The following is a 21,959-nucleotide window of genomic DNA, read 5'->3' on the forward strand; positions in this document are numbered from 1 at the left end:
GAATGAGTGGGGCGAAGGGATGTCTCAAGGTGGTATCGCCTGGGCCCTGACCACAGGACACTGTCACTACAGTGGTCAGGGCCAGGCTGCACCAGGGCCCAGCATTCTAGGGCTGCTCCCTGACGATGGGCTTCAGGCAGGAGGAGGAGCCCCTACAAGAGGTAACATCAGAGTCCAGGCAACCCTAGAGAGCTCAGGACCCACACCATTAGCAGTGCTCCTCTTCTGATGGGGCGTCCTTTGCCCAGAGAAGGGGATCATGGCTCTTCTCACAGGTGAGGCCAAGCCTGCCCTCGGGACATCCCTCACCTTCCTCTAACAGGGACAGAGCAAAGGACTCTGAGGGTCAGGAAGCTGCATTCAGGTGATCCACAGCACAGTCCAGGCTTCTTAAGAGAGATGCCCTTGGACAACCTATCTGGCACACAGGTACAGAAGATCACGTCCCTGGACCCAGCACATCCCCGCCCGTCCCACCTTTCCCTGGCAGTGGTTAACGCACCTCTGACACAATCTTTATCTTCAGCAGAAGATAAACCTCTCCTGAGCACACTGTCCCCATGCCTACTGGTGATCCTGGTGCCCAGACACCTCAAACCAATTTCATTCCAAACTGAACTAAGTATCTGCCCCCCACCACCATTGTTTTCCTTGAATGACTCAAGCCAGAAGTGGGAGTGGCTCTTTCCTCATCTCCTGCAGCCAGTCTCTCACCACGACCTGCTAATTTCCCGTACCCCTCAAGCCCCTCTCCTCCTCTCCATGCCCTTTGTCACCGCCCTGGTCCAGCCACCCGCTGGCTCTCGCTTGACCACAGTGAAATCCTCCTGCCTCCAGTCTCGCTCCCGCCAACCCACTTTCCTTAGGGCAGCCAGAGATATCTTTGGAAAATGCCATCCAACTGCTCCATTCCACTGCTTTAAACTCCAACAGCCCTTTCTAAAACTTTGCTTTTGAAAAGCCTGCTGTGATCCAGCCCCTGCCCACCTGTCTGGCCTCATCTCTCAGCACCACCCCAGCCCCCAGTCCTAGCTGGCCCCTAATATCCTTATATGTGACGCAGCCTCGGCCTGCAATTACCCATGCCCCTCTCTGCCCCGTGAACTCCCACTCATGCCTCGAGGCCCAGCTCAAATGTCTCCTCCTCTGGGAGGCCTTCCCCACCCCCAGGCTGAGCGGGTGGCACCCTCCCCTGGGGCCCTCTCGGAGCATTTCCCATGATGCGCTGCAGAGGCTGTTTACGGGGCTGACACGGGCCTGGCTGAGCTCCTTGAGGACAGAGCCCTGCCTTATTTATTTTCAGTCCATAGAGAGAAGCTCAGAGAATGTGAGAAGGTAGAGGGAGAGAGAGAAGAAGGGAAGAAGGAAGCAGAAGGAAGAAAGGAAGGCAGGAAAGAAGGAAAGGAAAGAACAAGTCAAGCAAAGACATTGGGGGATAAATCATTCATTCACCTACCCACCCATTCCATCACTTGTTCAACAAATATCTACCAAGTTCCTACCAGGCCCCACTCTAGGCACTAAGGATATCGTTAGCAAGCTCAGGGGACCGGTGACTCACTCTCAGCATTTCCAGGTGACTTTGGTGTGTGCATGTGTATGTGTGTTGTACATGTGCATGCAAGGCCTTCTGTGTGTGAGGGCTTGCTGCCGGGGCACCTGTCTTCTCTGGGGCCTGGTGCTTTTAGCATCTGTCCCTGGATCCTATTGCAGCCCGAAATAAGGCTGTGAGCCACGACAAGGCAGGGGCGACTCTCGTCAGCTGAGGCCAGAGCTGGCTGCAGGGCACACCCAGCTCGCTGACCGCCTGCACGGACACTGACCACTCTGCTCTCAGCTTCCCGACAGAGGTGTTAATCTGAGGGTCTGACACCCCCTCCTGCCCACTGTGGCTCCATCTCTCAGGTACCAGGATCCAAGGGAAGCTTGAGGGCTGTGGATAGTGGGCGGTGGAGAGGAGTAATTCCAGAGCCCCTTCCCCCCACAGCAGAGCAAGGACCCTGCAGAAGGGCAGGGAGTGTGGGGCCTCTTGGAAGCCTGGATCCTGAATTGGGAAGGGAGGGATCCTAAGCTCTGGGTTAAATGGGGAGGGGTGGCTAGGATTCCAGCTGGAGGGTAGGTTATGACTCTGCTCAGACTTCAAGATCTTTCAGCAACAGAGGGAACAGGGTCCTTGTCTGTAAAATGAGGGGTCCTTCCTGATGTCTGTGAATTTCTGTAAGGAGAGTGTTTGTCAAGAAACAGATCCAGGAACTTGGAATCCTAAGTGGTCAAAGTGGAGCATGCTTTACCAGCTCATGGGCCCCACCCCAAATGCATGTAGTTGTGCTCATGTTTGCGTGCAGTTTTAGGTGGCACAGAGAGACGCGGAGCTGGAGAGCCGCCTGCTCACACTTACCGAGGGGGTCAGGGGGACAGACTAGAGTCCAGGTTGGAAACTCAGCACCCAGTGACCTGGGGCCAGGTATGGGTATGGGAGGGGAGATAATGGATGGAGGCAGGTTGCTTTTCTAAAAGAAGGAATATAGAAGAACCTGGCAGCAAAGCAGAGGGGCACAGAAGTGCGTACGGCTGTCAGGAGGCTCAAGGGCTCTGCCTTCTCTCCTGAGGGCAAGGTAGGGACTCTGGACTTGGGGCCTGCAGGACTTCTCTGGGGCTTTGGACCTCATTTTATTTTAAATCACCTCCAAGATTCCTGGGACATGCCATAGATGCAAATGGGGGCTGGTGGAGGAGGAAGAGAAGCAGAGCACCACGGAAGTGAGCTGAAGGATATGGCTACAAAGGGGCTGATGGCCCTCCCAGCTTCCTTGCACCGGCCTGTGCCCCCAAGCTTCAGAGCTGAATACTGGGGACATGAGGGGCACACCTTGAAGACCCCAGTGCAGCCCCAGCCTAACCAGCCATGCTCCTCTCCCTCAGACTTCAACCTTCAACCTCTTTAAGCCCCTGAATAGAGCTCACCCGAGTCAATGGACAACAACAGTCAGACACCCCCACCTCCCCTTCTAATGTCCCAGAAAAAACCCTCGATGAGCCTGTGCTTCCTTAGCAACCTGGAGGCAGATCTGCATGACCTTGAGCATCTCCCTTGCCCTCTGTGGACCTCAGCCTCCTGTTTCCCACCTGGACAGCCCTTGCTTGAGACTTGGGTGAGATACAGCTGTGTGGGGCTAAGGCTGGGTAGACCAAGGACTGGGAGGAACAGAGGCAGCTGGACCCATCTGTAGGGGTGTCTCCTCCACAGGATGATCCCCAAGGAGCAGAAGGGACCAGTGATGACTACCACGGGGGACCTCACTGAACCAGGTAAGGCTGACCCAGCCCCTGTGCATTCCTCAGATCCCATCCTTTCTTGGTCCCAGGCTATAGCCACTCAGCCTGCTGGCCCCAGGCCTGGGCAAACAGGTGTGAGTTCCAGGCCAGCCTGTGGAATCTGCCGCCTGGGCTGGGAAGCTTCCCGAAGCATTGGGAGGGGCCTGGCCCTGATTTCGGGGCACACGAGAGCTGAGGTCGAGTGCCAGACACGGGGCCCCGGCCCCACCGGAGCCATTCCTCAGCCCCAGACTGAGCTCTGAGGGTCCCCGATCGAACCCTACCAGCGGCCCAAGCTTCCCACATAATTGCCCGTGTTTTAACTCGGGGTCTCGCTGGGCAGCCACAGCACGAGACAAGGGGTCAGGGGAGGGTGGGGCAGGGGAGCAAGAGCAGGCTGCCCAACCTGAGTCAAACCATTTCACTTAAAAGCTGATTCAGCCAATGGATAAATCACCTAAAATACATACTTATCAACTTTATAAGACCTCTTACAGAGCTCTTGGCATAATTTTGGAGCCTTTATTTGGCCTACTTCAGAGCATTTCATATATTTTAAAAACAATTCAGCTAAGTCAGAACTCTCACACTTTACTGTGAATCATAGTGACATGGCGCTGTTGCTTAAAAGTACAGATTACTGAGGGAGTCAGGGGGCCGATCAGAATCCAGGTTGCCCAGCTCAGCGCCCACGGACCTGGGGCCGGGTATGGGGGGTACAGATGGAAGCAGGTTGTTTATCCAGAAAAAGGAATATAGAAAAACCTGGCGGCAAAGCAGAGGGGCACGGAAGTGGGTAAGGCTGTCAGGAGGCTCATCCCAACATCCCTACCCAGGAGTTCTGATCCAGGGGACCGAAGGAGGCGGCCGAGCATTAGCCGCTGAGACAAGCACCGGCAAGGTTGCCATGCAGGAGCGCAGTGAACCAGGCCCTGATAAATCCCCGCCTAAGGGCTTCACTGCAGTTTTGCCTCCTTCAGTGTTCTAAGTGTTTCATCATGTGTACAACTTCATCTGTGAGGCATACTTTTAATTCGTTTTGTGTGTTCCTGTCTCCTTTTGTTGGTTTCATTTTTTTTCATTCCGTGATTTTCATGCTGAAATATGTAAGCTTTGTGAGAGATCGAGGCTCTAAATAGAAGAACCAGGCAATGCATTTTCTTTTCTCTTGTCTAATTGGTTACAGACCCCCCAGTGTTGATGCACATCATTTATGCCAGACTGGAAATACGTTCTTTTTTTGTTGATTATGGCTAGAGTATTAATTAAGGACAACTTTGAAACTAAAGAAAAGTAGAAAGGGAAAAAAAGTGCATGAGCTCATCACCAAAAGACAGCCACTGTAAAATAATAATAAAACATCCTTCTTGTGTGCTTACTAATGTCTCAGATACAGTGCTAAGAGCATTTGTACTTTTTGTTATATATATAACCCTCACAACAGCTCTGTAAATTAGATATGATTGTACCCATTTTTTAGAAGAGAAAACACAGACTCAGGAAAGCCAGGAAATCACATCCTCAGTAGATGCAGAGCTGAGATTTGACCCCAGATCTCTCTGTCTCCAAAACTGCTCCTTTACCACATGGTTACATAAATAAAACATTCATTTTATAAAATATTCAGACAAAACAGATATGAATGACTTTGAAAGCGAAAGTTCCTCATAATGAAACCATCTGGAGATAACCATTGTTAACAGATTTGTGTAAATCCTTCTTCTGTTCATATATAAACATATTTATATAAGCGCATATACACGTGGGCTGAATACTATACACTGTGTTCATCATCTTTTTTTTCACTTTGCAGCACACCACATCTTAAATTTTTTTCACTTAGCAGCATACCACAGACTTCTTCCCATCTTAGTGTAATTTATCTCACCCCTCCCCTCCCTTCCCCCCCCAGCATATAAGATATTATATACATTTATACACCCTCCCCCGACAAGGAGGCCATGAAGGCTTGACTAAGGTTAGGGGTAGAGCCTGAGGATTCCTGAACAAGTGACTTGTTGAGACTGCACACCTAGGAGAAGGGAAGTGACAAAAGCAGGACTGGGCAGAGGAAAGTAAGGAAGTGGGTTCCAGAGCATAAGTTAATTGCCCTATAGAAATCGTCTCAGCTTTAGCAGGCACTGTTGCAGCCTCTACTCACCGGGGCAGTTCTCTGCAGAGGTGGCCATTGTGAGCTGTTAGTCACTGATAAAGGGTGTCCAAGCAGCATCCGTAAGACTCATTCCCTGTTTTCATAATCTGACACCTCACTGCAGCAAACATCCTTGTACGTATATCCTTGGGTGTATTTATTCAACTTTTCTCCCCAAGGATGAAAGCCTAGAATTAGAATTGCTTAGTCAAAATAGGTTTCATCTATAGCTTTTTTTTTTTGTCTTTAAATATTGAGCTCAGTTCATCTGAACAGCACTTGAGAATATATGCCAGGGGACTTTTATTACATATTTAGGTATAAATGGTCTTTCATCTGTTTAAGACAGAGTGCATTGTCTCGTTTGAAAAAAAAACAAAAACAGTGCAAACAATTTCCAGCCCTCCTCTTTTGTATATCCCATAAATAGTCACCGCTCATTTGGCATGTCTCCTTGCAGATTCAATACACGCATAAGCATATACTTATTTTTTTAAACATATGAGTGGGATCTTAGAATACAATTCTTCAGAAATTTACTCACCGCCCCCCCTTAATCTATAGTGGATTTCTTTCTGGTTCTAACATGTAGAAGTTTCTTTCTCTACATTTGCTGAAAGAATGAAAAAACCATCAGCCTCCTTTTTTAAAAGGTCATTTAGGATTCCGCTGAATGGGACGAAGCACTGCACTTGCACGGCCTCAGTGCTAACTGGTGACCATGTCCGTCTCCCTGACCCGTTCACTCTACTGTTCTCTGGGACCATTTCAGCAGCTGCTCTTCTCAAACCTAAAGTACCTCCTCCCCCACATCCATTCTCAGCTAGTAACCTTGCTTCTTATTTCACTGAGAAAAGGAACCAAGAGAGGCTTCTGTGAGCTCCCGCCTCCACATCTGTCCGCTTGTTTGCATCCGTGGCCCTGTTCTTCGTTTTCCTTCCTCGTGTGCTGGATGAACTCTCCTTGCACCTGTCTGAAGCCACCGCTTCCAGCTGGGCGCCGGACACCCTCCCTGCCCTCTCCCCTGCTCTAGGACATTCCTTCAGTAATTCTCCTCTTTACAAACAAGCAAGCAAACAAACAAATCCCTCTTGTTTCCATAGCTGCCTCCAGCCGTGGTCCTTCAGAGCACAGCTCCTCAAAGCTGCTGTCTTTACTTCCCTCCTCTCTCTCTTTTTAACATTTTATTTAACCAACCTACACACACACACACCAAAGTAGAGAGGGCAAGCCCCCAAGGTCCCCCTTTTATTCCGGGAGTCCAGAATAAATCCCAAGAAACATGTCATTCCACCCCCCAAACACTTCACAATGCATCAAAAAGTAATAAAAAGCACATTTCCTTACATGTAAAGGTATTAACACACTGAACAAAATGAACAATACTGATTTAATACTATCTAATAATCAGTCCTGTAGTCAACTTTCTCCAATTTTCTAGTTTGTTCACAGTATCTAAATAAGAGCCACTTTGGATTCTAACGTTATCTAGTTTCATGTGTACAACATTATATTTCTACTTCTATACACATTAGAACATGAAAAGTGAAAGTGTTAGTCCCGACCAACTGTTTGAGACCCTGTGGGCTGTCGCCCACCAGGCTCCTCTGTCCACAGAATTCTCCAGGCAAGAATACTGAAGTGGGTAGCCATTCCCTTCTCCAAGGGATCGCCCCAACCCAGGAATCAAACTCTGGTCTCCTGTACTGCAGGCAGATTCCTTACCATCTAAGCCACCAGGGAAGCCCATACACTATAGCATGCTCACCACCAAAAGTATGGTTTCTACCTTTCACCACAGTTGACCCCTTTACTCATTCCCCCTCCCTCTTGGCCCCCATTCCCTTCTAGTAACCACTACTGTTCTCTGTATATGCATGTTTGTTGATGTTTGGTTTGATCATTCATGTTGGCTTTTGTTTATATGTTTGTTTTTATATTCTGCATATGAGTGAAATCATATGGCATTTGTCTTTATCTGACTTATTTCACTTAGCACAGTACCTTCAAGGGCCGTTGTTTTTATTTGGTAGCTATGTCTCTTAAATCTCCTTTAATCTAAATCACCGTCACCCCCTCCTTTTTTTGCCATGTCATTCACTCCTCTGAAGAAACTGGGCCAGATGCTCTGTACAAGTCCCACATCCTAGATTTGGCTCATTGCTTCCTTGTGATATGGCTAAACTGTTCCTCAGTCCCTTTTCTCTTGAACCTTTTCCAATAAGGCTTTCACACCCAAGTACACCACAGGGACTGCTTTTGTGGAGATTACCAATAATAGCCCCATGTTACTAAATATAATGGTCAATTTTCAGCCCTCCTCTGACTTGACTTGTCAGCAACATTTGACTCTGTTGATCAGCTCATTGTCCCTGAAACCTTTTCATCCTTTGGTTCTAGGACACCACAGTCTTTAGATTTCCTCCTACTTCTCCCCAGGCTCAGGCTGTTTCTCATCTGGGGCTCAGTCTGTAGATCTCTTATGCATCCTCATATCCTTGGTGATCTCAACCAGCCTCCAGGCTCAGGATGTCATTTAGAGAGCTGGAACATGAACCTATGTGGATCTGATTTTAGAGATGACAAACAACTCTGCCTGTGCTGTCCCCACGTATCCCTCTCCTACCAGTGTCCTCATCAATTTTGACACTCCTCTCTTCCAAAAGTCTCCCTTTGTTGGGCCAGCATGAAATGTGCATTTTGCTGGTGGGGAAAGAACAAAGGCTATGGATAGGCCCCCAAACTACTGACAGTCATCAGCCCCGAAGTCCTTCTACATGGCTGTAATGACTGGTCCTAACTATGAGAAAAGAAATCAACAGAACACTCTTCACTAAAAAACAACGATAGCCAATACCATTTGTATACTCCCAATGTCCCAGTTTTTACATCCAAGTCAGTTTTCTCCCCAAGCACTAGACTCATATATCCAGCTCCCTCATCAGCATCTCCACTGGGATGCCGACAAGACTCTTCAAATCTTCTTCTCAGTTTTGGAAACCATTAGGGGAGTCTGAATATGGGTTAGGCATTACATTTATATAAAACAAAAATTCATTCTCTTGAAAAGGTAGAGAGCTTTGAATAAAACCAAGTTACAAAGCAGGTATGCTATGATTTCATTTTAGTTAAAAAGTCACATGAATATATGGTCAATTAAGAAGACAGGGGTCTTCCCTTGTGGCTCAGTTGGTAAAGAATCCGCCCACAATGCGGGAGACCTGGGTTCGATCCCTGGGTTGGGAAGATCCCCTGGAGAAGAGAAAGGCTCCCCACTCCAGTATTCTGGCCTGGAGAATTCCATGGACTATATAGTCCATGGAGTCACAAAGAGTCAGACACGACTGAGTGACTTTCACTTCATTTCACTTCATGAAGACAGGAAAGGATATACACTAACAGGTTAGGAGTGGTAATCTCTGGATGGTAGAAAATGGTGTTCTTCTTTTCTTTTTCTCTTATGTCTATATTTTCTAACTCTCTTCAATGTACATATATGGTGTTTTGGTGGCGCTAATGGTAAAGAACCCACCTGCCAGTGCAGGAGATGTAAGAGATGCAGGTTCAACCCCTGCGTTGGGAAGATCTCCTGGAGGAGGGTATGGCAACCCACTCTAGTATTCTTGCCTGGAGAATCCCATGGACAGAGGAACCTAGCAGTCTACAGTCCATACAGTCGCAAAGAGCTGGACACTACTGAGCAACTTAGCATGCACACACAGCACATGATGATAAAAGGCTATCTTAACATGAAAAGAAGACATGTCTAGACCTGAATGCCTGGTCTTCCCCACACCTCCTCCTCCTCCAGTCTTCCCATCTCAGAGAGCGGCCGCTCCATCCTCCCAGCAGCTCAGGCCAGAAACCTTGCCGTCACCTCCAGTCCTCTCTCTCTCTCTCTCTCTCTCACATCCAACCCCTCAGGGCCTTCCTTCAGAAGATATCTGAAATCTGATCATTTCTCATCACCTCCACCACTATGGGCACAGAGCTGCACAGGAGATTCAGGGACTAAATACACCTGGCCAAAGAATATCTGAAATGATGCTTGATTTCAGCATCAAACACAGGCAAATCACACTCAGAGGAATCATCTCAGCCCATTGGCTGGGCAAAGAATCCACAGAATGACACCCAGTGTCAGCAAGCACGGGGGGAAACTGACATCCTTGTACATAACGGACAGTGCTGTGAAGAGGTCCCCTTAGAGTCAGCAGCTGGAGTATCCTGCAGGTTTGGCAGTGAGAGCTCTCTCTGCCCTCTCCCGCAGTTCCTCTGCTGGACCTGGGCAAGAAACTGAGCGTGCCCCAGGACTTGATGATGGAGGAGCTATCACTGCGAAACAACAAGGGGTCCCTCCTCTTCCAGAAGAGACAGCGCCGCGTGCAGAAATTCACCTTTGAGTTTGCAGCCAGCCCACGTGCTGTGAGTAAGCTCTGACCATGCTCACAGGGAAACTGAGGGCCAGTCATCAGCCACACAATGAGCCAAGTGAGAATGTCTGGCCCCTACAGGAGCCCCTCGAGTCCAACCAGGGGATGACTATGGCATTGCCATCAGACTGACGCCTGCCCTGCTCTGTGATCTTAGAACAGAGTCAGCTCTTCAGGCATCTCTCCCCAGACACGAAACAAAGTGGGTTGGACAGGGTGAGCCATGGAATGAAGGGACTCTGGCTCCTATGAAAAGTGCTAAAGGACAGTCAGGTGCTCTGGGCTGAATGTGCAGCAAGCAGGATTTAGATTAGACTTGAGCTTGATCTAAGATGGAAAATGCAGAACACTTCTCTCTTCTTCCCACTGGAAGAAGGTAAAGTCATCTAAAGAATGGGGCTTCCCTGGTGGCTCAGTGGTAAAGAGCCCACCTGCCAATGTAGGTGATGGTTCAATCTCTGGGTCAGGAAGATCCCTTGTAGAGGGAAATGGCAACCCAGTCCAGTATTCTTGCCTGGGAAATCGCATGGACAGAGGAACCTGGCGGGCTACAGTTCATGGCTCGCAAGAGAGTCAAGACATGACTTAGTGACTAAACAGCAGCAGAGCAAGGAAACACGAATGACCTGCCCTTGGACTTCAGAGAGGCGGCAGGCAATCTCAAGTACCTCTAATGAACTCAGGGCCTGCCATCCGGCTCCACTCAATTTCTGGATGAAACAGGAGATGACAAGAGGGCACCATGTGGCAGAATAATAAAAATGACAAAACATCTACCTTTGCTGTGTACCTATGACAGCTCTAGCTAAGCAGTTTGCATGTGTCATATCATTTAATGATCAGAGAGTGACAGTGTTATCATCATGCCCACTTTACAGAGAAGGAAACTGAGGCTCAGGGAGGTTAACAGAAGTCCAGGGTCAATACAACAGTAGCCGCTAACATACATAAGAGCACGTCTCTGTTCCAGGGTCTAGCACTCTACATTATGAACTCATCCCCGCAACATCCTTGGGAGGTGGGCTCTAGGATTATGCCCCTCCCCACTCCCTGCCTTTTTTAGTGGAGGCAGAACCCTGGTGAGCCTACCTGTGGTTTACTTGCCACCCGCCCCCCAACCCTGCAGGTCGTGGCAGGAAGTGCAAAGAAGAAGGGGACTGGAACAGCAGAACCTGGGATGGTGAGTGTGGACAGAGACCTCCCCAAGGAGGGGAAGCCCAGGGGAAGGGGCCAGGCAACTCAGATTCTCTGAGCTTCACTCCTGTGCCCAGGTTGCCAACAGCCATGAGGGGCAGAACTACCGCTCTGAGCTCCACATCTATCCAGCCTCGCATGGGGGCCCTGGGGATGCTGAGTCCATGGCCTCCCGGCCGGTGAGCACCTACAACCCCAGCGCCCTGGCACCAGGTAAGTGGCATTCCCATGTCCCAGGACCAGGGCTGGAGGACCAGAACATGGGTGTGTTCCCTGATGGGGCAGAAAGAGCACCCAGAGAGTATCTAGTCCATCTCCTTACACACACACATCCCTCTCTACAGATACAACACAAACCCAGAGAGATGCAGCCATGTCAGGTCACAGAGCGTGCCAGAGATGAGCCAAGACTAGAGTCTCTGCCCTAACTTGCAATTCCCCTGCTCCATCCTCTCCACTTCCAGGGATGGGGAAAGGTCCTCTTTGCTGGAGCGACTTTGGCATCACATTCCACGCCCTCCCTTGACTTCCCTTTCCTAGTCCTTCCTTCCCATCCCCAAACAGTGTCCATGGGATGGGTGTGAGGGCCAAAGGAGAAGGGAACCCAGGCAGCCCGCTCGCCTGCCTGCCACGTGCCATACTCCACCCCTAGGTTATGCTGAGCCACTGAAGGGCATCCCACCTGAGAAGTTCAACCACACAGCCATCCCCAAGGGCTACCGCTGCCCGTGGCAGGAGTTCATCAGCTACCGGGACTACCTGGGCGAGGGCGGAAGTCACATCCCCAGCCTGGCGGAGTATCGAAATTTCAACAAGTAAGACAAGGCGGGGCTGCTCAGGGAGAGACCTGGAAGGAGGATGCACTGGAGCCAGTCACAACCACAGCAGCAGCTGCATTTCCTGAGCACTTTCTACATGCCAGGCTCTACCCCAGCGCCTTGTATATTTATTGAGTTCCTGCTAAAACACAATAGAACGCTTGTGCCTTAGCACATAGTAGGTGCTCAGTAAATGCACAGGGAATGAATGTCTGTGTGTGGCACACATCTTGTTGAATCCTGCTTCACAACAGGGTGGGGCAGATGCTACAATTTTTCCCATTCTGCTGCAGAAGAGGATTATTAACAACCTGCCCAAAGTCACACGGCAAGAAAGCAATGGCAGGGCTGGGATCCACATCTGGGTTTGTTGGACTCCAGAGTTCAGTTTCTTATTCTTCATCACTGCTATGTGCCACCTCCTTGATGGATGTGGAAGTGTGAGTCCTTGCCCGGGTGGGGGCCCCAGATTTCACCAGTCCTAGGCCAGTTCAGCCTTTCCCTTTCATCAATGGCCTGGAAGAGGCCTAGAAAGTGACCTTGAGGCTGTCCCACTGTGGGAAGTGGCAGTGAAATGTTGGACACCAGAGGTGAGAACAACAGATAAGTGGCTCATAGTGTTTAGAGCGTGGGGCTTCATCAAGGGCTTAATGCAGTCTCTACCCCTGGCTGTGTGACCTTGGGTGAATGGTTTAACCTCGCTGGGTCTCCAATTCCCACTTGTAAAAGGAGACTCTTATAGTATCAATACCTACTTCATAAAATGGTTGTGAGGGTTGCATGGGAGGCCATAGGCAAAGTTTCTGGCAAGTGAGAAGCTCTCAAAAAATGGTAGCTTCTATTATTACTATTTACAGGTTATTATTATTTTCAGGGGAGAACTTGAAAGGGATAAATTTAATGTTCCACTCTAGGGGCCTGAAAACAAATCACAGCAGGCAGGACAGGAGCCTGGCACTGGAGGAAGGCATGGGGCTAGAGGATGCATTTCAACTGCAATTGGCTTCCTTAGTCTGCTGCTATTTATGAGAAATTCTCTGCTGGCTTGGGCTGCATTAAGTGAGAAACCGGAGGGTCCACAGAGAGGAGGCCACAGCCCAGCTCTTCTGGCACCTGCTCAGACCACATGTGGAGACTATCTGCCTGGCTTGGCCTGGAGACCAGGCACCCTAAGGAAGGGTTGAAGGAGCTGGGGGTGATGGGCCTTGAGAAGAGAGTGCTCTGGAGGGATGTGACTACCCTCAAACAGCTGAGAGCATGGGAGGACCATGATGGGAAGAACAGGGTCCAACAGGCATCGTGTGAACCACGAGCCATTGGCAGAGGATTGGGGGTTTCCTGCCAGGAAGGACTGGGCTGCCTCTTCTCCTGGGGCCCTCCAGCCCTGCCTGTCTAGCTATTTAAAACCCTCAGTAGACATCAGTGCTAGCAAGGCAGCTTCCGGGCTGGCCAGGGCAGGCCGTGGCCCCACTGATCTCACGGTATGACGGGCTGAGGCATGTTCCCACCGAAAGAAGGGGGGTTCTTAAGGAGCCTCAAAGCCAGACTCTTCCTGGCACAGAAGAGGCAACGGAGGTAGAGAGAGAAGGAATAGCAGTGTTGGCAGTCAAGCTGCGCTCAGCATCCATGGCCCGACCATGAGGTCTGCTCAACTTGGAAGCGGCCTGGCCTGCTCCTGTGGGGCCAGGCTATTGCCACCACAGCTGGGGTGGTCCAGGCAGAAACTGTCCTGGCTGGAACCTGGGTCCTGGCTCAGGAATGGTCCCAAGCTGCAGGGAAAACACTACATGAGTAATGCTCTTTGTTCTCTTAAAAGTAAAAAATAGTTTGAAAATCATGTATTTGTATTATCTTAAAAACAAAACAAAACCCAACCCTAGGCAACTACAAATAAAAGTAGGGCCCCTTTGTTCCCCATCCTCCAATCCCAGGTCTCTTCCCAAAAGTAACACTGTTGTCAGGTTGGTGCCTGTTCTCAGAGCATTCTCTACAAGCAGCTACATACCTTCGGGGATGTAGCATTGTTTGGTTTGCATGTGTATGTGTCTTTTTTGATATTTTGAATCTCATCCTATACCTTGCTTTTTTCACTCAACATTATGCTTTTGAAATCTCTTAATATCTATAGCTCTGTTCATTCCTTTAAAGCTGTTATATAGTACTCTGCCATGAATATGTTGATCTTATCCATTGCTCTGCCAATGGGCATATGGCGTGTCTCTGGTTTGTCACTAATCACTACTCGTATCTGCTTCCTTGTGCACATGTGCATGCACTTCCTAAGCCATATGCTTACAGGTAGAGTTGCTGGCTGACAGAATTTGCACATTCTCAGGTTTAAAGGATCCTGCCAAATTCCGCTGCAAGGTAGCAGCACCAGTTTACCCTCCAGCCAGCAGTATATGAGTAAGAATCTTTCCACCATTCACTAACTTTGGCCCATTACCAAATCACTTATTCTTGCCAGTATTATGGGTGAGAAATAGCATGTCTTGGTTGTAATCTGTATTCTCTGATTCTGAATGTTCTTTCTAACTCTCCTTTTTCTCTCCAGTTTGTGATATATTTTTGTAAGGGGAGATGTCGAGAGGAAGGAAAAACCATATTCCAATTCTTCTCCCTTCTGGACTTTATTTAAGAGGATCCGAGAGTTTTGCCAGGACAGGCCAATTCTCACTCTGAAAACGTCATTCTTATTAATATTTCCAAACAATGAGCCATCCTGACTAGGGGCAGATTTGGGACTGGGCAGAGCTGGAGAAACCTGTTAAAGGTAGTACAAAATCTTTGCTGAGTAGCAGAGAAACTGAGGCCCAGAGAGGCGAGGAGGGAGCCACACGCGGTGACCCCCATGTCTGTTCTGCCACCCGACCCCCACACAGCCCACCTCCCCTGCCGCTCTTCTCTCCCCAGGACCCCGGTGCCCTTTGGAGGACCCCTGGTGGGGGAAACCTTTCCGAGGGCAGGCACCCCCTTCATCCCGGAGCTCACCAGTGGCTTGGAACTCCTTCGCCTTAGACCCAGCTTCAACAGAGTGGCCCAGGGCTGGGTCCGCAACCTCCCAGAGTCCGAGGAGCTGTAGCCCCAGCGCCTTCACTTCCCTCATCTCAGAGTTCGAATAACACCTGGAACCAAGATTTGTGGCCAGCACTTCACAGTTTACGAAGGGCCATCGCACATGAAACCTTACTGCAAATGGCCTCAAAAGTCACAAAGTTCAGCAGTCCCCAATGTGGCATACTTCAAAATCACCTGGGGGTATTTTCCTACAGGTTTCTGACCTGCCCAAACTTGCAGCATCAGAATTCCCTGAGCAGAGGATCGCTATTAGTAACTCACACTTCGAGCTGATTCTAAGAAAACTTGTCCCTGGTTTGTGTCTTTAGGAATCCAAGCCTCCAGTGACCACGTCCAGCCTCCACTCTCTCCTGCTCCTGTACTCTAGCTTAGTCGCCCCCAGGGACAGGGAGCCCACTAGCTGCCTATTTACCTGTGAAGCACTCTGACAATTAGTTTTCCCTTTTACTGAGACACAGATGGTCTTTATCTACTCACGCTGCTAACGTTTACTAAGCACCAACTGTGTGTTAGCTGCTGTGCCAGCCATAGGGAGAGGGTGTGGGGAATAAGCCCAGGCCCTAGCCTAGACAGAGGAGGGGAGACAGATTTGTAAAGCAGTAAATCACCTTAATGCTCCCTAAAGCATGCTGACAACCGAGGAACCATGTGAAGCAGAGGAGGGGGTCTCTAACCCTGGGTGTGGGGTGGGGATTCTGGGAGGTGTCCCAGAGGATTTGAGGAGGGCCTTGGAGGACTGAAGGGAGGGGGTGTGACAGGGAGGTTGTGGAGATGAAGGCGTTTCTGGCAAGTGGGTGGTGAGTGCAAGGGTGCAGAATTGTCACGGGTGCTGGCGTGAAGAAGGGGGACGGCAGTGTCAGAGGAGGTGGTGAGTCCTCAAGCGGGGCGGAGTGGAGTGGGGTGGGCTGCACTAAGGAGATGGGGAAGTTCTTAAGCTGGTTGCTATGTGGGGCACAGACTGGAGAGGAGCAAGGCTGGATGCCGGGAACCCTTCAAGGACCAAGGCCTGGACTAGGGAGGCAGCCATGGGGTCAAAGGAAGGAGCACCCCTCGACGCCCTCCAGGGCAAGTGCGAAGTGGGGTGCTTACAAGGATGACTCCCTTCCACCCACTTCCACTCACCATTTGGAGCAGACCCCGGGCTAGGTCTCGCTCTAGTCCCCACCAGGTGTAGTTCGGCCTCTACGCAGGTTCCTTGGAAAGAGAAGGGAAGGGAACGCCTGCCTGCAGGTGCTGGTGATGACGGCACTGATGGTGGCTGCTTTTTATTGGGTGCCTCAGTGCCTGCACTGGTAGCAGGTGTTCTACGTAGCCCACTTCTAATTTTCAGTACAACCTTGAGACAAAGACGTGGTCCCGCTTTACAGATGTGGCTATCCAGGCCTAAGCAGGGGAAGTGACTCATCTGGGGACAAAGCCAAAGGGGGGATCTGTCCAATTCCAGTGAATATTTCTTATCACTCCGCTGGGTGGCCAAGTCCGTGCCCGTTCAGTCTGGAATCACCTAATCATGGTGTCATGCTTTTAGACTTTAGAGCTTAAGAGTGCAGGCTGGGGGTCAGACTGGATGGGGTGGGTTCTAGTGCCACCGCTAGCCGTGTGAACTCAAGCAAGTCATTTCTCACCTGTGGGCCTCTGTTTCTCCACTTGTAAAATGAGGACAAGAGTACAAGTCCCTGCATGGGGTTTTGTGACCATAGTGATGGACACACAGGTAATAAGCAATCAGTCAGATTTTAGGCAATTACTGCTCTTGGCCGGATAAGATGTTCCTGCAGTGAATGCACCTTGAGAAGTAGGCTCATGGAAATGCCACTGGGGGTCAGTAAGGCTGAAACCTGAAGGAGAGACTCCGATGACCATAGGGCTCCCTTTGGACATGACTTATTCCTTCCCCGCTGCCTCTCTCTGCCTCCTCCCTGACTCCCTCTCCTGGGGAGAGGAGAAGGCCACGCATCTAGCTGGTTCCCAGGTGTGAACCCTGGAAATCTAGCTGGCTTCCAGAAATAGAAAGAAAATGGCTGCATCTTCCTTTTGCTCCAGAGGAGTTTCGCTGTGCCCCACCCAGTCTTAAGGGGCCAACAGCTGATTTAGATTTACTTGCAATTGATGTGTGGTCTTGAATGTGGGGGCTGCCATTTAAAGCTGTGTTTCTATGAACCGAAAGCCAACCATTAAAGTGTCTGAAACACGGAAGAGAGGATATGGACTGTCTTGGGTTGGCTCTGCTGTGCTCTGAGGGTAATGTTAGCCAGCGGGTATGGAAGAGAAGCTTGCTGCACCCCAGAGTAAATCCTCATTCCTTCTTTTTTCTGAGGTGACTCTTACTTATGTTGTTAACAAAAAAAAAAAAAAGGAATGTTTATTGTAAAAGTAAATAAATAAATGAGGTAGTAAAATGTGAAGGTGTCGGCCCATAGAGCTCCTCCCATACACATACGGAGCCCTTCCCTGCTTCCTGCATTCTGCCCCATTCCCATATATACACCAGAGGTAACCACTGCTAATTGTTGGCTCCCCTAGAATTCTAGACATAATTGAATAAATATGTACATGTATATAGATGCATAAGTACAAAGACATGTCTTTCTTTTAATGGGATCATACAGTATTTGTTGTTCTATATTTTGCTTCTTTATTCAACAAGTAAAATTTGGATCCTGAAAAAGCAAGCCATTAACTTTTCATGTAATTGGGGAGCCTGGTATGCCCTTCCTATAAATTTTGTACTTTTGCCTGCTTTTGTTCTTTACATGAATGAAATCATACAGTGATATGGAAATGAAAGGGGCTGAGGATAACCCAAACACTGGGACAACTGACAGCAGACACGGCAGCAGTGAACATGGATGAACTACAGTTACATACAACGTGGAGGCATCTTAGAAACAGAACTGTGAGCAAAGGAAGGCAGGTATACAAAACACGCTTACTGATGCAAGGAGGTGTTTAATATGAAATGAGGACTTTGGAGGAAAGAAAGGTTTGTGATTGTGAAGGGACATAATGCCCCTTCTGGGGAAAGCTGGACAATTTCTATTTCCAGATATATGTGATTGTTACACAGATATCCACTTAAAATATTTAATTTAGTTGTGCATCTGTTGTTTATGCACTTTTTTGGTACATGAGTTACATTTTACCAAAACAATCACTCCTTTTAAAAAAAAGTTAGTGGACATGGGAATTCCCTGTCGGTCCAGCGTTAGGACTCAGCGCTGTCACTGCTGAGGGCCCAGGTTCCCTCCCTGGTCAGGGAACTAAGACCCCACAACTGTGCAGTGTGGCCAAAATAAATGAATAATAAAATAAAATAAATTAAAAAGTTAATGGGCAGATTGATTGTCCAGCATTATTAACAAGAGTTCCAGGAGTTTTAAATGACTTGGGGTTCTCTGGATTTGATCAGAGACATAAACTCACACAATCTCCATGGCTGATTCACGTCAGTGTATGGCAAAAATCACTACAATATTGTAAAGTAATTAGCCTCCAACTAATAAAAATAAAGGGAAAAAAAAAAACTCACACAATCTTCATCCTGTCATGAGAAGGATAAACTAAAGCCACACTTAGGGGCCATGGCAGTGAACACTCACAGAATCCCAAAGTCACAAAGATACTTTGGAGGCTCCAGACAAAAAAGGTCACCTGACAGCAATAATGGAAAAACATCTTCAAGAAGTGAGTGCAGAGACTTCCCTGCTGGTTCAGTGGTTAGGACTCTGTGCTTCCACTGAGTGGGGTGAGGGTTTGATCCCCGGTGGGGGAACTAAGATCCTGCAAGCTGTGCACCACAGCAAAAAAAAAAAAAAAAGTTAACTTTCAGACAAATAAATAGGAAAAGAGTTTTCATTAATCTCTGAGATAACTATAAAAGAACATTTTTTGGGCAAGATCCATAGAGAAAGCATAGTATCTAAGGAGCAATGATGACATCAGGAAGAGTTTAAAAAAACACCAAAGGCACATGGAGTGGTATAAATACATTTAAATATAAATGCACATGGATAAGACTCACCAGTTTAAAGGCAGAAACTCACAAATTCGATAAAAAGTAATTCTAGCTCTATGCTGTTCACAAAGCAGCACTCCTGAAAATGACACAAAAGTAAAATAAATAGAAAAGGATAAGCCAGTTAAAGAAGTTATTCCAAAGAAATGTGCTCTAGCCATATTAACATCAGACAAAGGGGACTTCTGGCAAAAAAAAAAGGATTATTATGATAAATACCCTTATATAATACACTAAACCCATAATCACAGTGGAAGGTTTAACACATTTCTTTCAACTGTTGACTGCTTAGCAGACAAATAATGGATATGGATATAAAAATTTTGAACAATAAAATGAAAGTGTAGAATTCTGCCTCATCAAATTAGACAATACTCATTATTTTCAACTATGAAACACTTTAAAAAGTGAATACACAAAATTAAAACTTTTGTGCATCAAGAAACAGTCAAGAGAGTGAAGACAACCCATAGGAGATTATAACTGAAAGAATAAAGTAAATATTCGTGAATTCAGTGATATAATTAAGTGACTGAATAAACAAATACATGAGGGGAAAGGACAGATCTTCCTTCCCTACAAAAGACTTACAAATAATACATATAAACAATGCACGTAGGTACCACCTCTTCCATGAGGTGGAACTTATTTCCCCTCCTACTCATTACAGACTGGACTTACTGACTTGCTTCCAAAGGGCATAGGAAGGAAAAATAGTAACTTCACAAAGACACCACTTTAACCAAGTGATCAAGGTTAACATCATCAGCAATATTCAACTTCCTGATGTAAACAGATGAGAAGGGCACCCCCACCTTGTGATACTTCCCTCAAATTCATCAGCCCAGTCTAAACAAATACAAACTGAGAGACATTCTACAAAATACCTGACCAGTTAGTCCTATTTAAATCTATCAAGATCATAAAAAACAAGGAAAGACTGAGATATTGCCACTGCATTCTCTATTCGGGAGAAGGCATCTTTCCACCCAGTTGACTAAACCAGACACTTGACAGGTTAGTGGTGAGGGAAGAAGGGTCACCCGACTCCTCTGATTTCACCTCCATTTACTTCAGGTCCCGTGTACCTTTGGTTTGGCTTTCCAACAGTCACTCTTTGCCCCATGGGCCATTACTGCCTTTGTCCAGCTGTCATGAGGCTATACCTTCTGAGCCTTCTCCAAGAGGGGAGGAGCTCAAAATACTACAGGCAGTGAGAATGGTTAGGAGGTAAGGCATTATGACAACTAGACAGAGGTTAAGTAGTGTGCGAGCTGGGAGTGCTGAAGTGAGGATTTGAACTCAGGTAATCTGGCTCCAGAATCTGTTTAAATCACCATTACTCTCACCCAAGTACTAACCAGGTCTTATCCTGCTTAGCTTCCAAGATCAGATGAGATCTGATGTGTTCAGGTGACACGGCTGTAGCAACGTGGCAGTATACAAGATTAACATACAGAAATCAGTTGCATTTCTTTATATTAACAATGAAATAGCAGAAAGGGAATATAAAAAGAATACCTTTTAAAATTGCACCAAATAAAATACTTAGGAATAAATCTGACCAAGGAGGCGAAAGAGTTATATGCTGAGGACTTGCTTTTGACTTGGAAGAAGACTCTTAAGAGTCCGGTGGTCTGCAAGGAGATCAAACCAGTCAATCCTAAGGAAATCAACCCTGAATATTCATTGGAAGGACTGATTCCAAAGCTCCAATACTTTGACCACCTGATGCGAAGAGCCAACTCAGTGGAAAAGACCCTGAAGCTGGGAAAGATTGAAGGCAAAAGGAAAAGGGGGCTGCAGAGGATGAGATAGTTAGATAGGATCACTGACTCACAGGACATGAATTTGGGCAAATTCTGTGAGATAGTGAAGGACAGGGGAGCCTTGCATGCTGTGGTCTGTGGTCACAAAGAGTGGGACACGACTTAGTGACTGAACAACAACAGCAAATAAAATGTTAATAGAAGACATTAAAGAAGATTCAAATAAATGGAAAGATATCCTATGCTCTTGGATTAGAAGAATATTGTTGAAATGGCCATATTACCCAAAACAATCTACAGTAATGTGATCTGTATCAAATTACCCATGATATTTTTCACAGAACTAGAACAAATAATCCTAAAATTTATATGGAAACATAAAAGACTCAGAGTTATCTAGGCAATCCTGAGGAAAAAGAACAAAGCAGGAGGTGTAACCCGCCCAGAATTCAGACAATACTACAAAACTAATCAAAACTGTGGTATTGGTACAAAAACAGACACACAGATCAACAGGACAGAATAGAGAACCCAGAAATAAACCCATACACATACGAACAATTAACCTTCAACAAAGGAGGCAAGATATAAAGTGGGAAAAAGGTCTCTTCAACAAATGGTGCTGGGAAAATTGGACAGTTGAATGTAAATTGATGAAGTTAGAATACATTCTCACACAATGCACAAAAATAAACTCAAAATGGCTTAGTAACTTAAATATAAGACAAGACACCATAAAACATCTAGAAGAGATCATTGGCAAAACACTCTGACATAAATCATACTAATGTCAGTCTCTCAAGGTAATAGAAATAGAAATAAGAAAATGGGACCAAATCAAACTTAAAAGCTTTCTCCTAGCAAAGGAAACTATAAAAACAAACAAAATGAAAAGACAACCTACAGAATGGGGGAAAATATTTGCAAATGATGGGGCTGATAAGGGCTCAATTTCCAAAACAATGTTGAGCCCATACAACTCAACAACATAAACAAATCCAATTGAAAAACGGGTAGAAGACCTAGACATTTCTCCAAAGAGGACGTACAGATGGCCAATAGGCACATAAAGATGCTCAGTATCACTAATTACTAGAGAAATGCAAATCAAAACTACCATGGGGTACCATCTCACATCAGTCAGAATGGGCATCATTAAAAAGTCTGCAAATAACAAATGCTGGG

At 47.3% G+C, this 21,959-nt stretch overlaps 1 protein-coding gene across 10 annotated transcripts; it reads left to right on the top strand.

The window, feature by feature from the left end:
* The first annotated feature begins 1,237 nt into the window (after positions 1 to 1,237).
* Positions 1,238 to 17,557, top strand: MYOZ3 (myozenin 3). Of its 10 annotated transcripts, none has more exons than XM_043913305.1 (8): positions 1,250 to 1,576; positions 3,053 to 3,152; positions 3,248 to 3,309; positions 9,738 to 9,892; positions 11,027 to 11,080; positions 11,172 to 11,307; positions 11,747 to 11,909; positions 14,826 to 17,557. In XM_043913305.1, exons 2-8 carry the CDS (start codon positions 3,073 to 3,075, stop codon positions 14,992 to 14,994), a joined length of 819 nt encoding a protein of 272 aa, XP_043769240.1. In that variant the 5' UTR covers positions 1,250 to 1,576; positions 3,053 to 3,072; the 3' UTR covers positions 14,995 to 17,557. The 10 variants fall into 10 exon arrangements, with proteins under 10 accessions (XP_043769248.1, XP_043769246.1, XP_043769240.1 ...); XM_043913314.1 differs by lacking the exon at positions 14,826 to 17,557 and adding an exon at positions 14,467 to 14,819 and having other exon boundaries at positions 1,251 to 1,576; XM_043913306.1 differs by lacking the exon at positions 1,250 to 1,576 and adding an exon at positions 1,621 to 1,905.
* Positions 17,558 to 21,959: the final 4,402 nt, after the last annotated feature.

Source organism: Cervus elaphus, chromosome 9, assembly GCF_910594005.1.
Source record: "Cervus elaphus chromosome 9, mCerEla1.1, whole genome shotgun sequence".
In the NCBI taxonomy this organism is placed as follows: domain Eukaryota; kingdom Metazoa; phylum Chordata; class Mammalia; order Artiodactyla; family Cervidae; genus Cervus; species Cervus elaphus.